Below are 20,159 nucleotides of genomic sequence, written 5' to 3'. Positions count from 1 at the left end.
GCCAAGTTGGCCTGGCCCTTTGGGGCCTCTGGCCTTCTGTGGGTCGTGGCCGCGGGGCCAAGTTGGCCTGGCCCCTTGGGGCCTCTGACCGTCTATGGATCGTGGCCGCGGGGCCAAGTTGACCTGGCCCCCTGGGGCCTCTGACCCTCTATGGATCGTGGCCGCGGGGCCAAGTTGGCCTGGCCCCTTGGGGCCTCTGACCGTCTATGGATCATGGCCGCGGGGCCATGTTGGCCTGGCCCCTTGGGGCCTCTGGCCCTCTGTGGGTCGCGGCCGCGGGGCCAAGTTGACCTGGCCCCTTGGGGCCTCTTACCCTCTATGGATCATGGCCGCGGGGCCAAGTTGGCCTGGCCCCTTGGGGCTTAAGATTATTATTTTTGCAAAAGTAGTTTTGCTTGGGTCGCGGCCGCGGGGCCAAGTTGGCCTGGCCCCTTGGGGCCTCTGGCCCCCTGGGCCTGGGCCCGGTAGGCCCGGTCATTAATCCACCTATGGTTGGGTACCACTGTCCTACAAGACCAGGCAAAGCAATTGTAGGTCAGGTTAATGTCCAAGGTCTCTTAGACTTATAATTCCCATTATCAGCATCAATGCAGTAATCTTGCCTAATACCTATTGATAACATGTTTTATGTAACAGATGTTTAGCTGCAGAACTATTTAGAATTGTAATTGACTTACAAAGTATTCAATAAAATGAATGTATTCTGTTCATCTGCTTTGGTTTAAATGATGGCGGTATTTCATGTAAAAATTGATTAAAAGTTGTATTGCACAACTCATGATTTGATGGGGAAAAACATCTGAGTATTGTTGCGTTGATTTGATTTACATTGCCAATCCACAAGGGCGGGAGTTCGCGGAAAAAAAAAACATCTTAGTGTTGTTGCGTTTGATTTTATTCACCATCACAATACACAGGAGCGGTGTTAGGCGTTTCCGGTTATTTTTTAAGGAAAGTAATCATCACTTTTTATTTAAAAAAAACAATCACACTGTAATTGAAAAAGTCATGTTTTCTTGTAAAATAGTGTACTCATAAACACTAATAAACACTGAATTCTTTGGCGCACCCTCGCCCCTCTCTCCCGGTGCGACTCCTGCAACGCTTGTCAACGCCACCCGCGTTGCGCCATTTTGAAAGTGTAATGTGGGGAGAGGCAGAGACGAGGGAATTCTTAAAGTAGAGTGCGAAGTCCAAGCACCTGTGCAGAGTACTGCTGCTAACATTTTGTAGGTGAGCAGGAGGGATTGTGACCTTTTGAAAAGAGCTGGGCCACGGGCGTGCATGTGTTTTCTTCATTTTGACCGCACTCTTCGCTCCATTCCTCCACATCTTCATCGCCCAGAACCGAGCAGCCGAACAGGGTCAACACCGCTCTCCAAACCAGGGCCCGAACCCGCTTCGGAGAAACCACTTTTTCTCCTTGATTGCGCTCACAATGGCAGGTAATACTTTGAAACACAAAACGAAACTATGGTCGTCGGTGGAGTGAGTCAAGAAAAAACAAAAAAAAACACGTTTTATGTAGTCTGTTGTTTTTTCCCCCCTCTAACCTAGCATATGCTAGCTAGCATGCTATGTTAGTCCCAGAGGCTGGCGCAGGGAGTGCTATGACAAAAGTGAAAGAGTGGGAATTAATTTCTGTCGTTCGCAAAATAAAGCTCGGGCTAAAGTAACTTCTGGTTGTGGTGTAGTGACATGGGGGTTTATTTCTCCTGTAGGGGTCGGTGATGAGAGCGGTGATGTGCAGTGGTGCTTCTCACAAGTCAAAGGAGCGATAGATGACGACATCTCCGAAGGTGAGTGCAGGGGTGATCGCTCAGTACTCGTGTATGCATTGAAAACATATTGTTAGAGATGTCCGATAAAGGCTTTTTTGCCGATATTGTCCAACTCTTATATCTCCGATATCAACCGATACCGATATATATAGTTGTGGAATTAACACATTATTATGCCTAATTTTGTTGTGATGCCCCACTGGATGCATTAAACAATGTAACAATGTTTACCAAAATAAATCAACTCAAGTTATGGAAAAAAAATGCCAACATGGCACTGCCATATTTATTATTGAAGTCACAAAGTGCATTATCCCTGCAGCAGTTGGTGCTGAAGGGAATTCTGGGTATTTGTCCTGTAGTGTTTATGTTGTGTTACGGTGCGGATGTTCTCTCGAAATGTTTGGTGTGGGTTCACAGTGTGGCACATATTTGTAACAGTGTTAAAGTTGTTTATACGTCCACCCTCAGTGTGACCTGTATGGCTGTTGACCAAGTATGCTTTGCATTCACTTGTGTGTGTGAAAAGCCGTAGATATGTGATTGGGCCGGCACGCAAAGGCAGTGCCTTTTAAGGTTTATTGGCGCTCTGTACTTCTCCCTACGTCCGTGTACAGCGGCGTTTTAAAAAATCATAAATTTTACTTTTTGAAACCGATACCAAAAATTTTGAAACCGATAATTTCCGATATTACATTTTAAAGCATTTATCGGCCGATAATATCGGCAGTCCGTTATTATCGGACATCCCTACATATTATTGCATTAACTTTTTCAAACACAGGCAACTCCTAATCTGACTGTGTTAGATGTAGGATGAACACGCAAACTATTCAATTGGAAACCAGTTTCCTCTTGCAGTATTCCTACTCGAATTTCAATTGTAATATTGTGGGGGGTTTTAGGTTAATGTAACAAATGCTAATTGGTGTAGCTTTGCAATAACACCACAAACCTCATTCCACGGAAACTTTCAGAACCGCGCTAAACAAGACATTAACATGCCTCAAAACAGCAGCTTTGAATTTGGGACATGCTCTCCCTGAGAGAGCATGAGGAGGTTGAGGTGGGCGGGGTTGGGGGCGGGCGGGGGTGTATATTGTAGCGTCCAGGAAGAGTTAGTGCTGCAAGGGGTTCTGGGTATTTGTTCTGTTGTGTTGTGTTACGGTGCCGATGTTCTCCCGAAATGTGTTTGTCATTCTTGTTTGGTGTGGGTTCACAGTGTGGCGCATATTTGTAACAGTGTTAAAGTTGTTTATACGGTCACCCTCATTGTGACCTGTATGGCTGTTGACCAAGTATGCATTGCATTCACTTGTGTGTGTGAAAAGCCGTAGATATTATGTGATTGGGCCGGCACGCAAAGGCAGTGCCTTTAAGGTTTATTGGCGCTCTGTACTTCTCCCTACGTCCGTGTACAGCGGCGTTTTAAAAAAACATAAATTGTACTTTTTGAAACCGATACCGATAATTTTGAAACCGATAATTTCCGATATTACATTCTAAAGCATTTATCAGCCGATTATATCGGCAGTCCGATTTTATCGGACATCCCTACATATTATTGCATTAACTTTTTGAAACACGGGCAACGCCTAATCTGACTGTGTTAGATGTAGGATGAACACGCAAACTATTCAATTGGAAACCAGTTTCCTCTTGCAGAATTCCTACTCAAATTTCAATTGTAATATTTTGGGGGGTTTTAGGTTAATGTAACAAATACAAATTGGTGTAGCTTTGCAATAACACCACAAACGTCACTCCACGAAAACTTTCAGAACTGCGCTAAACGAGGGTTGTAGACAATATAAATGATATTCATTTGGCGGACAATAGAGCTATTAATACTATCGTGATATTTAAGGGTCTAACGCTAATCTTAGAGCCAACTACATTGATCCATACTTCAGTTCAGTTCAGTTTCAGTTTATTTCGAACATGCATACGATACAATGTAATGCATCACACAATTCCAGTTGTTTCATTACAGCACGTCCGAAAAGGAGTAGGAAGAAGCAGAGCTGATTTAATCCTACCCCTTTTCATACCATAGCAATTTTCTCCAATATCCTTGTTCTCTGTAACAGAACAGTGAACAAATAAATATTATACCATAGTAAGCATACAAACATTAAATACATAAATAATCTTTGCCTCAATAAAAAAAAAGGAAAAAAAAGGGTTCAAGATGTTCATCATAATTCTTGTTCTGTGTACTTTGTGAACACTTGTAGTTTGAACCGTCTCTTAAACTGAATCATGTTGCTGCTTTGTTTGATTTATTTGCTTAATCCGTTCCATAATTTAATTCCACATACTGATATGCTAAAGGTTTTAAGTGTTGCACGAGCATACAAATGTTTTAAACTAGATTTTCCTCTAAGGTTATATTTCTCCTCTTTTGTTGAGAAGAATTGTTGTACATTCTTGGGTAGCAGGTTATTGTTTGCTTTGTACATCATTTTAGCTGTTTGCAAATACAACAAATCGTTGAAATTCAATAATTGTGATTTAATAAATAAAGTGTTTGTATGTTCTCTATATCCAACATTATGTATTATTCTAATTGATCTTTTTTGTAACACAGTTAGTGAATGGAACGCACATTTGTAGTTGTTTCCCCATATTTCTACACAATAACTCAGATATGGTAACACTAGTGAGCAGTACTCAGCAAGTTTGACTTCTGGAAAATAGGTATTGATCCAACATAGTTTTCAAACAACATTGGATTTTAGAACGGCAGACTTTATATGAAGTTTAGCACTTTATTTTGCAATATTGATTGATTTTATTATGTGTATTGAAAGGGAATAAGAACATCCTTTATATTGTCACTGCGCCATCCTGTTTTTTTGTCTGAATATAATTGTGATAAAAAATTCAATCATCAAATAATCTAGAAATTTTAAGGTATCAGCATTGTTATTGCCAATACTACTTGGTACAGCATCGATACCCACATTTGTAGAAATTATGCAATATTTTACCGTCAGCTGCCAAATTAGGAGATTTTGTAACCGGTTTTGAAATGGTTTCATTATTATTTAAAGCCAAATAATATATTGTTGCACTTGTAACGCGGAAGCAAGGCAACTTGAAATAGCTTTGACACACGAACGTGTGCACTGTTTATTCACACACAGAAGAAGTGTGTTTTTACATAAAGCGACTCAAAATGGCGGTCACAACAAACCCCCACCTTTGGGTATAATTCTTGACGGTCACTTAAAGGGGCCACACAGAAGTACTCACTCTTAAAGGCCTACTGAAATGAATTTTTTTTATTTAAACGGGGATAGCAGATCTATTCTATGTGTCATACTTGATCATTTCGCGATATTGCCATATTTTTGCTGAAAGGATTTAGTATAGAACAACGACGATAAAGATTGCAACTTTTGGTATCTGATAAAAAAAAGGCTTGCACCTACCGGAAGTAGCGTGACGTAGTCAGTTGAACATATACGCAAAGTTCCCTATTGTTTACAATGATGGCCGCATGAAGTGAGAGAGATTCGGACCGAGAAAGCGACAATTTCCCCATTAATTTGAGCGAGGATGAAAGATTTGTGGATGAGTAAAGTGCAAGTGAAGGACTAGTGGGGAGTTGAAGCTATTCAGATAGGGAAGATGCTGTGAGAGCCGGGGGTGACCTGATATTCAGCTGGGAATGACTACAACAGTAAATAAACACAAGACATATATATACTCTATTAGCCACAACACAACCAGGCTTATATTTAATATGCCACAAATTAATCCTGCATAAAAACACCTGCGTGTTTGTTATGCTAGCTCCTAGCTCCTCTGCTAGCTCCTAGCTCCATAGAACACGCCAATACAATTCAAACACCTGATCAACACACACAATCACTCAGCCCAAAAGACCGTTTACCTAACCCAAGGTTCATAAAGCTTATATATTTTTAAAAAGTTACGTACGTGACGCGCACATACGGTCAAGTTATCGAATGTTTAGCAGCCAAGGCTGCATACTCACGGTACCTGATATTCAGCTGGGAATGACTACAACAGTAAATAAACACAAGACATATATATACTCTATTAGCCACAACACAACCAGGCTTATATTTAATATGCCACAAATTAATCCTGCATAATAACACCTGCGTGTTTGTTATGCTAGCTCCTAGCTCCTCTGCTAGCTCCTAGCTCCATAGAACACGCCAATACAATTCAAACACCCGATCAACACACACAATCACTCAGCCCAAAAGACCGTTCACCTAACCCAAGGTTCATAAAGCTTATATATTTTTAAAAAGTTACGTACGTGACGCGCACTTACGGTACGGTACGTGTTATGCTAGCTCCTAGCTCCTCTGCTAGCTCCTAGCTCCATAGAACACGCCAATACAATTCAAACACATGATCAACACACACAATCACTCAGCCCAAAAGACCGTTCACCTAACCCAAGGTTCATAAAGCTTATATATTTTAAAAAAGTTACGTACATACGCAAAAAAAAGCCAAAGCTGCATACTCACAGTAGCACGTCTGCGTCTTTGTCATCCAAATCAAAGTAATCCTGGTAAGAGTCTGTGTTGTCCCAGTTCTCTACAGGCGTCTGTGTATCCAAATCAAAAGTCCTCCTGGTTAGAGTCTCTGTTATCCGAGTTCTTCCATCTTGACTGCATCTTTCGGGAATGTAAACAAAGAAGCGCCGGCTGTGTACTGTTGTGGCTGACTACGTTCGAAAAATACGTCCATTTCGCACCGACAACTTTCTTCTTTGCTTGCTTGGCTTCCTTCTCCATAATGCAATGAACATGATTGAAACAGATTCACGAACACAGATGTCCAGAATACTGTGGAATTATGAAATGAAAACAGAGCTTTTTCATATTGGCTTCAATGTGGAAGGCATACCCGTGTTCGTCGGGCTACGTCACGCGCATACGTCATCCTCAGAGGCGTTTCGAACCGGAAGTTTAGCGGCAAATTTAAAATGTCACTTTATAAGTTAACCCGGCCGTATTGGCATGTGTTATAATGTTAAGATTTCATCATTGATATATAAACTATCAGACTGCGTGGTCGGTAGTAGTGGGTTTCAGTAGGCCTTTAACTGCATATTTGATTGGTAAACAAGAACAACATTGTTATGTGCACAATAGAACAATGGCAGTGAATAGCGACGACAAAGTCAAGTAAACAGTTGTGATGAATTATGTCCTTAAAGCAACCGCTACAATATCATGATATATATTGTTATCGTAGGAGCCTGCAATATATCCCGATATAGATTTTAGGCTATATCGCCCATCCCTTTGCTAAAGAATGAGTTCACGGCCTTGGGTGTTTAACTCATTGGCTAGCGCTGCTTGACTTAACTCTGAACCAGTGGAGATATGTGGTCGCCAGGCTGGACTGCACGCTATGACTACTGTTACACAGTAACTTGAATAGAAAATGGTATGACAGACATGATATGCAAGTTCAGTTTAAAAGACCATATTCCTCTGTTGTTTTTGTGGTTGTCACTGTTGGCTATAGATTGATTGTTTACAATCAGCCTTACCTAAACTATACTTTTTATTATGATCAATCAAAGGTGCAGCTAAAAGTCACTAATATTATCTGATTTGCATGTCATCTTGCTGTTTTAATGTGTTTATTGTGAGCTGCCTGACAACTGTTGAGTCACAGAGCCGTCGCTTGTGATTCTCTTGTGACTTTGAGACTGCCAGTTGTTTTCCCCAGATTTAAAGACTTCCAGCTGTGTGAAATAATTTGATTATTTCCGGATAAGAGAAAGCAGTAAAGGTCATTGTGGCTGCATCCTGTTCTGTATTCAACTTCCATACAGTCTCGTATTTAGGGTTGTCACAATATTACAGTAGGTAAGGTTGTATTTTTGCCTCATTCCTGTGAGAACCCTGTGTGTGTATTAAGTATTGGGACTTATTGCAGCGTGTTTAAACAACCACCAGGTAGCATCTGTGAGCTGATAATACTGTATCTTTTTCTATATCAGACTTTTAGGACATAGTACATTCTTTACTCACCTTAAAGTGAAGTATGAGGCAAGAATGCAACCTTACATACTGTAGAATTTTAAAAGTCGATACTGATAGCTGTAAATCGCCACGATTTTTGATACTTTTTAAAGACCACAATCAAAAAAAGACCAGTGTACTTTTAAATTAACTACTTAATTAAAACTGTTTTAACTGTCAATTATTAATAAACACAGAGCTCCAACAACTTTTTGCACTGAGTTTAAATTACAGTATCAGCTGTAGGTATAGCCATACAGGTGAAACTAAAAAGAATTGAATATCGGGCACAAGTTGATTCATGTCAGCAATTTAACTTAAAATGTGATATAAACTCATTACCTGCAAAACGAGATATGTCAAGCCTTTATTTGTTAGAATTTTGATAATCATGGCTGACAGTTTTTTAAAACACAATTTTTTTCAAAGATTTTCAATTCGAGGTTTTCATAAGCTGTAAGCCATAGTCATCAAAATGATATCAAAAGAAATGCTTTGAAATATCTTGAGTTGCAATTTATGAGCCAATGTCATTTTTAGGTTTTAATTCTAAATGTTGGATTTAACAAACTTTGCATGTTCTATTTTTTTTAGTTTCACCTGTATGTTTATAGCCTCCCAGTATATCAAAACAAACAATACTGTGCTCATAAATATGCTCATAAAAAACAATAGTTAACTATTTTGCAATCTAAAAAGAACAATAGCGGTGTGGAACCTATAAGTACATAAAATAAACAATATTGTTCTTAAACAAATTTCAATAAAGCGGTAGTGTGATGTCATGTAATTTGTAATGAAATGGGCTAATAAAAAGGCTAACATGTAATTTCAAAGACAAATGAATGAATGAATGGGAAACACTGGAACCGTTCTTGAATCTAAATAATGCTTTAGTGCATTTGCACAGTAACTTGCAGCCCCCCTTTTGTGTTGATGTACTTTTACTAGTATATACTGCACTAGTGAATCTTAGATCTACAGTTGCACTTAACATTTTTCAGCCTCTTTTGTACATTACATTGATTTTTAAATTGCAAAAATGGTCAGTTAAAATAGTGACCCTTTTGTAATTTTTTTAGTTTTGTGGATTTATTGCAACCTACTGCAAATTTACAAACTTTGCAAATAAACATGGTAATGACTGTTAAATCATTGTAAGTACAGGTTTATCACAACGGTCACATTCGCACATAACAGAAAATCTCATTAAGAAAATACTGTATCTAGGATTTGATTATCTGATGAACAAGCCACATCATCTTAGGTTATTTTTACTTTTGAATAGAGTACTATTAGGCTATTTAAAATATTTCATGAACACTTCATCTTCACTAGGCAACCTAGGGACCTTTTGCACCCTTTTGGTTTTGAGACATAACCTCTATTATTTTCAGTCATTTCTCTTCAATCTATTATAAAACATTAGAACAATTCGGAAGTTTCCCTAAACCACTATACTATTGTACTGCATAACTATATAGTCTGGTCTTCTGTGTAAGTTTGAGCTTGTACTGAGGATAACACTCACTTACAATAGTGCCAGGCAGTAAACAGGGATTCATTGTTATAATGTAGGATTTAATGTGAATGCTGTTCAAGGTGCCAATTGTTAGTTTTCCCTGCTTAATGTTCCCGGACCCTAGCACTTGGGCCATGTAGTGTGTGTACATATAGTTTTGCGTCACCGGTCTGTTGTGTTTTCACCATGCTTGACATTGTTTTCACGGCTCATTGACTGACCAAAAAAACAGGTGTAACTGAACTTTGACATTATGGTTGAATGTTACCTTGGACATAGGATGCAGTGTTTCCCACACATTCATTTATTTGTGGCGGCCCGCCACGAAAGAATTACGTCCGCCACAAATAAAAAAAATATTTATAATTATTTTTTTATTTTTTTTAATTTTTTGTCCTGTCCAGCTTCTCAGGGAAATCATATAGTTGATGTAGATGCCCATATAGGCTGTTCAGATTTACTTTACAAAAGAGAAGTGTAGGATACTTCTCTTGTTGCCTTATTTGTATTTGACCACTACTGTTTTCTGTTTATTTGTTACTGACTGTGGCAGGACACCTCTGCCTCTGTTTCACTTTATGTTGCTGGTAAATAATATGGTTGTAGTAGTAGGCTAAAGTTAAATTATTTAGTATGCACTAATTAAAGGGGCAGAGCTTTAAGAGACATTTTAGCTTTTATATTTTATAAGATATATTTTTTGTAAGAACCACAATTAATAAATATATTTCAGTGAATAACTTATTGTTCAAATCTGTATATAAATATGTACATAGTGTTGTAATTATATTGTAAAATGGATGGATGGATAGACGTTTAAAACAAAACTATTATTAATTAGTAAGTATACATTTTTTGAGCCTTTTTAGAGAAAATCATATCATAGTAGTAAATTATGCAAATTACTCGGTCATGGTGACCACGCCCATAGCCACGCCCCCACCGCCACAGGTATCTTGGCAGTTTATGGGAAACACTGGGATGCATTTAAAGCAATTTTTTAATGAAAATCCTAATGTCCTCATTGGCAGCGGATATCATATCAACTGTTGAGTTCAACCACTCTGGGGAGCTGCTAGCAACTGGAGACAAAGGAGGTCGTGTTGTCATCTTTCAACAGGAGCCAGAGGTACGTTTGGTCCATAATGACGCATCATAATTTCAGTGCCAGTTTGATGGACCTGACATGGTCTTTGTTCTTTGGTTACTTAGAGTAAGAATCAGCCGCAATGCCGTGGAGAATACAATGTTTACAGCACATTTCAAAGCCATGAGCCTGAGTTTGACTACCTGAAGAGCCTTGAGATTGAGGAGAAGATCAACAAGATTCGATGGTTGCCCCAGAATAATGCTGCTAATTTCCTTTTATCCACAAACGGTAAACTCACTTGTGTTTGATCCTGAGGTAATACTGTGCTCTAGGGTTGTGTGGTGTAGATCAGGGGTTCTTAACCTTATTGACATCATGGCACAACCTTTTCATGACAGAGGGGCCCAAGGTCCACTCAAGTATTAACACTGAATTAGTAGCTTTACTCTGATACATACTTATTGTTTACAACCTTGTCAAATTATATTAGTTAATCACATAGATTATCTATTTAAAGCTGACAAGTAATAACCAAATATACTACATAAGAGCGGACTCATAAATAACTGACGAAAAATAAGTGTACATTCAATTATGTTGTACTAAAATAAACAAAAATAAGAATGAATGTTTCTCAACTAAACTGTCACTAAAATTAAAGGTGCGGTTTGCTATTTGCTTACAGTTCTGTACTGTAAAGTTCAGATTTGAATGACCATAAAGGAAGTCTAAGTAACATTTTTCAAAGCAAAAAATATAACAAGAACACCATAGACTAGCTTATGTTACCATTGGTGGTTTAACAGAACACATTTGTTTGACACTTGTCTATATTTTTCACAATTACAAAGTTTATGTAATTAAACATTTTAACGGCCCAAATAAAAAGATTGGTGTTTACGGCGGTCACTCAGCCGGTCACGTCAACACATGCGCACGGGGAGCACATGCACAGATACAGAAGCAGTCCAAGAGAAGCAACCAACAATTTGCAGTCATGTTGTTGTTCTGATATAATATACATTCAATGACCGCTAACGCTAGCTATCCAAATTGCTATTATTAGCTAACAACACCTAAAGCTAATGCACGTGCATATGGTACGTACGTCATTATGTACGAGAAGCCATAAGAGGGCGGGATATAGTGTTTAAAATACTTTGAAAAGTTTTCACCCTTTAGGCATCTGTGTAAATGTTGCAAACGGCCCCGTTAAAGTGCAAATGAAAATATTACTTCACGATTTAAGTCATAATTTTTGCTCGAGCTCCAGACTTCTTTTGTTTAATATTGTCATTACTGCCACAAGTGGTGGAATATCAATCAATCAATCAATGTTTATTTATATAGCCCTAAATCACAAGTGTCTCGAAGGGCTGCACAAGCCACAACGACATCCTCGGTACAGAGCCCAAAGTATGGAGTGCCTCTGCGGCCCATACGGCTCACAGTTGAGAAACAGATTTTTTTTTGGAGTGCTCTACGTAGCCCAACGGATTTGAATTCAACTTTTGCTGCAGTACTTGGGCAGAGTTTTAGCACACTGGTTTATAATAAGATAATGATAATAAAATGATAACAGTGGTGTGAATCTTTGGGCCCCTAACGATTTGATTCAGAATCGATTTTCGATTCAACATGAGTCTCGAATCAAACCGATTCACGCAATGTATTATTTGGTATAATAATTATAACGAAACTTTTTCAAAATGGGTTACAGGTTAGAAAACTCCTTCTAGTTGCATGGAGATTGCCTAAAAATTTATTTTTGAAAATTTGATAATCGATTCTTATAAAGAAAGTAATACAATTTATACAACCAAAAAAAAAAATGTAATCGATTTTTGAAAATTATGATGGATGGATGAATGAATCAATTTAGAATCGGGATGAATAGGAGTTGCGATTCTGCTTTGAATCTTTTTTTTTATTTTTTTATGCACCCTCAATAGTAGGTGACCATAATAAATGCCTGACCTCAATGACGAATTTGAACATTACCACCAGTAATGTTGGTCATTCATGTATTTTTTGGTGAGCCATCTACATACACTGGCTTGGGAAAACCTTTGTCTGCATTGATCATCCAGAGATTTGTCATAATAGTTGATTTTGTGTCATTTGTTTTTCCTTTTCAACTCTTCTTTGTAGATAAAACCATCAAGCTGTGGAAAATTAGCGAACGAGACAAGAGACCTGAAGGTTACAATTTGAAGGAAGATGATGGTCGATACAGAGATCCAAACACAGTTACATCACTACGGGTGGGGCATTCTGTTTGTCACATTTGTTCTTCAGCTTCTAAAAAAAAAGATTCCATTGAGCTAATGTAACTGGGCCTGTCCCTTAGGTGCCGGTACTCATGCCCATGGACCTGATGGTAGAGGCCAGCCCCCGTAGAGTGTTTGCCAATGCTCATACTTACCACATCAACTCCATCTCGGTCAACAGTGACTGTGAAACCTACCTGTCCGCAGATGACCTTCGCATCAACTTGTGGCATTTGGAGATCAATGATCGCAGCTTTAGTATCCTTTCTCTTCCAGCTTCTTGCAGACGTCATGAGTTGTGGAAACTGATGACCTTTTGATGCCAATAATTGATGACATCCTTTCCACTGTGGGAGAGGGCGGAGGTTGGAGCGACTTTAAAGAGGGAAATGTCTAAAATATGTCAAATGATGACTCATTTAATTGAATTTATTCCAAATTTCCACCATATATTCTCTATCTTCATGAATTGATGCCAAAGTGAACATAGAAAATGCCCATTCAGTTTCCTGATTTAATTTGATGTTGTATTCTTGCTATTGGACCTGAACTGGCTCTCCCCAGATATTGTTGACATTAAGCCAGCTAACATGGAAGAATTGACTGAGGTGATCACAGCAGCAGAGTTTCATCCGAACCAGTGCAACACGTTTGTGTACAGTAGCAGTAAAGGAACCATACGACTGTGCGACATGAGGGCATCAGCACTGTGTGACAACTATGCCAAATGTAAGGAGAGATTGTTGAAGATCTAAATTTAGATTCTAAATTGTCTTAAGTGTTATCTATGTTTCGTGTTATACTTTGTACTAGACTTAAATTACATTGTTTTTCTTTCAAAGTATTTGAAGAGCCAGAGGATCCAAACAATCGTTCCTTTTTCTCCGAAATCACTTCATCCATCTCCGATGTGAAGTTCAGCCACAGCGGACGATACATGATGACCCGCGACTACTTGTCTGTCAAAATCTGGGACCTCAATATGGAGACTCGTCCAGTTGAGACTTACCAGGTCTGGTAACACTTGCAAAGCTCGAATGTTTACATGCTGTATTTTACACGTGTGCAATGGTCATTGTTGTCTTCAAACAGGTGCATGAATATCTCAGGAGCAAGCTGTGTTCACTCTATGAGAACGATTGCATCTTTGACAAATTTGAGTGCTGTTGGAATGGAAATGACAGGTGAGTGTAATATTTCTCTTCTCAAGAGTGTTGTTTTTTCCCCTTCCTGAATTTTGTATGTTTCCCAGACATTAGCAGCCATAAATTATGCAACTGCTTTAGGTAGATGTACATATGTCTTCTTCCCCACTAGTGAGACTAGGTTTAATACTGCAGGCATGCCTGCCACTGCCCTCTGCAGCCCACATTGGGTAATTACATTTCACTACACAATATTACATTGCTATGATATATTCTTTTATAACCTGATAGTTTGCAATTGCACAATGCTAAACAGGTTGAATATTACGTTGTATTAATAAATAGATAGAGAAGGTTAAAACATTGTCATGCAGAGATATGAATGTCATTAACCTGCACTACAGTGCAGAAGTTTGGGACAATAATTACATAAGCACACGATATCCACTCATCACCCTGCAGAAGAAAGCAATAAGGGTCATTCATAAGGCAGTATATAGGGATCACACAAATACATTTTTCTTACATTCAAAACTATTGAAATTTAAAGATTGTGTGGAACAACTAACAGTACAAATTACATATAATAAAAGTGTAAAGTTGGTAAAAGATTATTGATAATATATTTAATTAAGACAGGTACATTTTTCATTGTATATAATAATGATGATAACAAAGCTTGGTATTTGATTTATAAAATAAGGGGTGGGAGTAACTAACATTCCTTTTTGGATATGAAAAAAACCTAACCATTATGTATTGTTTTCATGTTTTATGTGTTTACATTGTTAAACATTTACTATTTATGTACCTTACTGTAATGTTATCAAGATAAATCCCTTTTTTCAATTTTTTCTTTTGCTTTGTTTTTAACATGTCCAAAATAAACTACTATTACTAACTTGTACAAGATGTAAAGTACAGAATATCAGAAACATTTAAACATGTAGAAAAAATATCACCTAACATCTTTGACAATCAAAGCATGATTGTAACAATCCACATGTTGTGTTATTAATGCATGAAACTGCTATCTTAACATGGAAGTGTAGCTCCTCTCCTCTAAATGCAAACACAAATGCAATTTTATAGTCAGAATGTCATGTAAGAATGTTTTCCAAATGTTCTACTGAACTGCAAGTCATTGATTTGCTCAAAACTTGGTGACAATAAGTACAGTAAGAAGTGCACATTTTTGTTTTTCTTCGTCTTAAATATAAATATTTCCTGCTTAACTTAATAAAAAAAACATATTTCTTTAACAGGGGTCTGTCATGCTTAACTTAAAACAGAATGAATTCAGTATGCAGCTTTTTGGTAGAGCAGGTCTCAAGCTTTCATCACTTTGAAAACTACTCTGACAAAAAGAGAGGTGAAATATGTTTCACTAATATGACTGGTAACATTTCAATTGTGCTTTATTTATGAAGGAGATCTCCTCTCAGTGAGGTTATTGTCTTTATGCTATATTGTGTAATTTGTCATCAAATAAAAGCACCACCTACACACTCATAGCTCATTAAAGTGGAATAAATTACATGGCACTACTAGTTTTAAGCCTCCTACCTGTCTTCTCCTACCGGACGGTGCAATCGGGCTGTGTAATATTTTCATTGAATGACGAAGCGTGCTGGACCTCGAACCAACTGCACTCAGTAACGAAACAAACACTTATTGCGCTTATTGGAAATATAGACGGCAGAACACTTCTATTTGAACTTTTATATACTTACTTTAGTTATCTGCTGCACTGACAAGGTGCCTGCTTTGTGCATGTTGGTGACTGGCAAAACTGCCAAGTCAAAACTGGCGTGTGACGTCACGATTTACCTTTTTCTTTTACAGGGCACACCAACCCGGTAACATGAAAACAAAATAATCAGCTCTGTTGGCCACTTACTTAAAACAAAAAATACTAGACAAAGTGCGTCCCTTGACAGCTCAATAGGGAACGCATACTTTTGTTTCCAAATACGGGATGATTCCGTATTTCAAGGGACGTTTGGCAACCCTATTTAAGTAGCCTTCATGCTAGTGGCTCTACCCTCACGTTCATGTTTTGCTTTAAGATGCTTTTTTAAACTTGATGTGCGCCGATGATCAGAAAGTTTGCCGCTGCAATACTAATTACCTCAGTTTGATCTAAAGTTCCTTTGAGGTTTTTTTGTGGGCGCAGAGCCCATCACTCTACCTGGTGTGTGACATGATCACTGCCTGTGCAATGCACTCTGCTTTCCGCCGCTGGTCAAAACATACACTTTGATTAATCATCATTAATTTACGGTAACGTGAAAAAAATGTTTATTAATCACATGTGTTAATGCGTATATATACTGTATATATGTACTGTATGTGTATATATGTATGTTTATGTATGTATGTGTACATATATATGTATATATATTCAGGTGTGTATATATGTATGTATATATATATATGTGTGTGTATATATGTGTATACATGCATATACACTATGTATGTATATACAAACCCCAAAACCAGTGAAGTTGGCACGTTGTGTAAATTGTAAATAAAAACAGAATACAATGATTTGCAAATCCTTTTCAACCTATATTCAATTGAATAGACTGCAAAGACAAGATACTTAACGTTCGAACTGTAAAACTTTATTTTTTTGCAAATATTAGCTCATTTGGAATTTGATGCTTGCAACATGTTTCAAAAAAGCTGGTACAAGTGGCAAAAAAGGCTGAGAAAGTTGAGAAATGCTCATCAAACACTTATTTGGAAAATCCCATAGGTGAACAAACTAATTGGGAACAGGTGGGTGCCATGATTGGTTATAAAAGCAGCTTCCATGTAATGCTCAGTCATTCACAAACAAGGATGGTGCGAGGGTCACTACTTTGTGAACAAATGCGTGAGCAAATTGTCGAACAGCTTGAGAACAACATTTCTCAACAAGCTATTTCAAGGAATCTAGGGATTTCACTATCTAAGGTCTGTAATATCATCAAAAGGTTCAGAGAATCTGGAGAAATCACTGCACGTAACATTGAATGCCCGTGACTTTGGATCCCTCAGGCGGTACTGCATCAAAAACCGACATCATTGTGTTAAGGACATCACAACATGGGTTTAGGAATACTTCAGAAAACCACTGTCAGTAACTACAGTTTGTCACTACAGCTGTAAGTGCAAGTTAAAACTCAAATATGCAAAGCGAAAGCCATTTATCAACAACACCCAGAAACGCCGCCGGCTTCGCTGGGCCCGAGCTCATCTAAGACGGACTGATGCAAAGTATAAAAATGTTCTGTGGTCTGACGAGTCCACATTTCAAATTGTTTTTGGAAACTGTCGACGTCATGTCCTCCGGAACAAAGAGGAAAAGAACCATCCGGAATGTTAAAGGCGCAAAGTTCAAAGGCCAGCATCTGTAATGGTATGAGAGTGTATTAGTGCCCAAGGCATGGGAAAGGTACATACAGGTTTTGGAGCAACATATGTTGCCATCCAAGCAGCGTTATAATGGACGCGCCCCTGCTTATTTCAGCAAGACAATGCCAAGCCACGTGTTACAACAGCATGGCTTCATAGTAAAAGAGTGCAGGTACTAGACTGGCCTGCCTGTACTCCAGACCTGTATCCCAATGAAAATGTGTGGCGCATTATTAAGCGTAAAATACGACAACGAAGACCCCGGACTGTTGAACAACTTAAGCTCTACATCAAGCAAGAATGGGAAAGAATTCCTCCTGAAAAGCTTCAAAAATTGATCTCCACAGTTCCCAAAAGTTAACAGTGTTGTTAAAAGGAAAGGCCATGTAACACATGGTAAAAATGCCCCTATGACAACTTTTTTGCAATGTGTTGTTGCCATTAAATTTTAAGTTAATGATTATTTGCAGGAAAAAAATTTTGTTTCTCAGTTCCAACATTAAATATCTTGTCTTTGCAGTATATTCAATTGAATAAAAGTTGAAAAGGATTTGCAAATCATTGTATTGTTTTATTTTACGAATTACACAACGTACATGCATATATCCATGTATTAAAAATTTCTTATCACGGTTATTGTGACCAAAATTATCAGGGTTATTATGTATAAAAAAATAGAAATAACTAAAATAAATGAAAAAATTGTGCAAGATACCACTTTATGGACATAAGAGATTCAAAAATAAAAACCAATGTAAGAATTTGGAAAGATGTAACCTGATGGCCATAAGACTTTAACTGCACTTTTTGTCCATATAGATAAAAATAGTGTTCATGTATGAGATCTAGGCTTATCAATCAATCAATGTTTATTTATATAGCCCTAAATCACAAGTGTCTCAAAGGGCTGCACAAGCCACAACGACCTAGGGATGCCAATTATGGCCACAATAATAATTAAGATTATTTTTTATCGGTATTGAAATCATGATTACTGATTGTTGGGTAAAGCAGTGTAGGAGTGAGGTGTGAATGTAATACCATCATGTAATTTGTAATGTCTAATAAAAAGGCTATAGATAAACGTTATCCATATTTGTGTGTGTGCTTGCAGCGTTGTCATGACGGGATCCTACAACAACTTCTTCAGGATGTTTGACCGAGGCTACAGGCAGGATGTGACTCTGGAGGCGTCCCGGGAGAACTGCAAACCTCAATCCGTCCTTAAAACTTGCAAAGTAAGCTCGGGTGGGAAGCGCAAAAAGGATGAGATTAGTGTAGATAGTCTGGACTTTAACAAGAAGATCCTCCACACTGCCTGGCATCCCATGGACAATATCATTGCTGTTGCCACCACCAATAATCTGTACATATTCCAGGACAAACTAGACTAGCAGTTCATGAACCATTTAAAAAAAACAAAAAAAAACTAAATTTGTCTTATTGGTCAATTCTTTCTTAGACCTTGAGCAGATTTTTCATGTTTAATACAAATAAAGAACCTACAGACTTTGTAGGTCTGGTTGCAGACTTTGGGATTCAGAGGCTTAAGTTTCTCTCTGATTGACACTTTTATTCATCCAGCTACTCCACTACATCCCAGACCAAAGGGAAGATGTGTTCCAAAACACATATTTTTGTATGTATTCTTTGGTGCCATTGTGGCATTTTTTCTTTGTTGTAGCTACTGATTTGTTTATGCATTTTGTAGCTATCTTCTTGTGTTAGTTTTAACAGGAAATATTTTAAATTTTTAAGACATTTTGTTTGCACTGGCATGAAGCACTGCTAACCCAAATAGTTACCACTCCTTATTTGCCCCCAAGTGTTTGTCAAGCTGCCAAATTCGCACACCACGCCTCACCATAATGAATCTTTATGTGCTTAAAGGGCCATTTGAGGATTTAACTGTTCAGCTTATTCTCCAAATGTGTTCTGTAAACATTACTGCCAACCCTTTTTATGCTGCATACCAATATATACTTGCTTAAATCATTACCCTGTAGGTTGCCAGAGGTTTACATAGATTTCTATCTGTAAGGAAGCTGCAGACAACAACTTCTATCACATGCTAAAATGACACTTAGTTGGTTATGCATCTGCATGCAGAAAATACATTTTTTGCTTTTAAATTATTCCATTGGGTAGTTTGTTTCATGAAACAAAAAATGCATGTTTTATGTAAAACATTTCCTGCTCAGCTGCTTGCCAAAATTAGACATTTAATAGTGCATATAAAAATATGTATCTTTAAAAAAAAAAAATTGTGATAGTATGAATGCGAATTATTCAATTGATGAGGAATGATTTAAAAAAGCCTGTTGGCTTTGATTAAATAGCATTTACACGTGCAGCAGGGTTATTGTGGAGTCATGCCAAAGTAACCAATACAATACTCCTGTAAATTATAATCCCTTAAATTTGTGCCCTGCTCAGACCTCAGTGGACCACCATGACTACTCAGGAAAAAAAATTATGGTATTCTGAGCGTGAAAGGGTATAATGTGGCCTAAATCTGTTTTGTGTTGTGATGTCAAAAGTTGTGCGTCGCCACCGCCAACTTCCCCGTTAAAAAAAACTGTTGCAGACTGATAGCTTTACCCTTTAGATTTAGTTTTGTTTTTCTTTTAAAGATGTCTTGTACTGTATCTCTAAAAGAGATCAATAACGACTGGCAGATTTATTTTTGTATCAATTATGGCAATAGTTAGTCTGATTACTGTGCATGTCATTTCTGATGTGGGATGTCCAAAGAATATTTTTAACAGTTAGCTGACTGACTTTCTTCTTCTTTTTTCTGCCTGTGAAAGCTTAGCCAATTCTTGCCTAAATGGGAAAAGGCATTTTTACTCCCTTTTGTAATCTGACACTTATTTTGTGTAAGATGGTTTTAATTTTTACAAAAGATATAAAGGGAGAC

General features: G+C 37.9%; 1 protein-coding gene across 1 annotated transcript; it reads left to right on the top strand.

Annotated features, from left to right (window-relative positions):
• The first annotated feature begins 1,091 nt into the window (after positions 1–1,091).
• Positions 1,092–18,777, top strand: ppp2r2aa (protein phosphatase 2, regulatory subunit B, alpha a). Its single transcript, XM_062051201.1, has 11 exons — positions 1,092–1,233; positions 1,346–1,445; positions 1,722–1,799; positions 10,364–10,461; positions 10,545–10,710; positions 12,574–12,686; positions 12,773–12,950; positions 13,257–13,421; positions 13,535–13,704; positions 13,785–13,876; positions 18,354–18,777. The coding sequence occupies exons 2-11, from the start codon at positions 1,439–1,441 to the stop codon at positions 18,631–18,633; spliced, it is 1,347 nt and encodes a 448-aa protein (XP_061907185.1). The 5' UTR covers positions 1,092–1,233; positions 1,346–1,438; the 3' UTR covers positions 18,634–18,777.
• The last annotated feature ends 1,382 nt before the right edge of the window (positions 18,778–20,159 follow it).

The sequence above is a fragment of the Entelurus aequoreus genome, linkage group LG06 (assembly GCF_033978785.1).
Source record: "Entelurus aequoreus isolate RoL-2023_Sb linkage group LG06, RoL_Eaeq_v1.1, whole genome shotgun sequence".
In the NCBI taxonomy this organism is placed as follows: domain Eukaryota; kingdom Metazoa; phylum Chordata; class Actinopteri; order Syngnathiformes; family Syngnathidae; genus Entelurus; species Entelurus aequoreus.
The sequence above is the reverse complement of the archived record's forward strand: the minus strand, read 5'-3'. Positions and strand labels throughout refer to the sequence as shown.

Excerpts from the sequence above, each read along its gene's own strand:
- ppp2r2aa (XM_062051201.1), top strand. Across the intron at positions 12,951-13,256 it reads GATCAATGATCGCAGCTTTA|ATATTGTTGACATTAAGCCA; the intron begins GTATCCTTTCTC and ends GGCTCTCCCCAG. Across the intron at positions 13,422-13,534 it reads GTGTGACAACTATGCCAAAT|TATTTGAAGAGCCAGAGGAT; the intron begins GTAAGGAGAGAT and ends TTTCTTTCAAAG.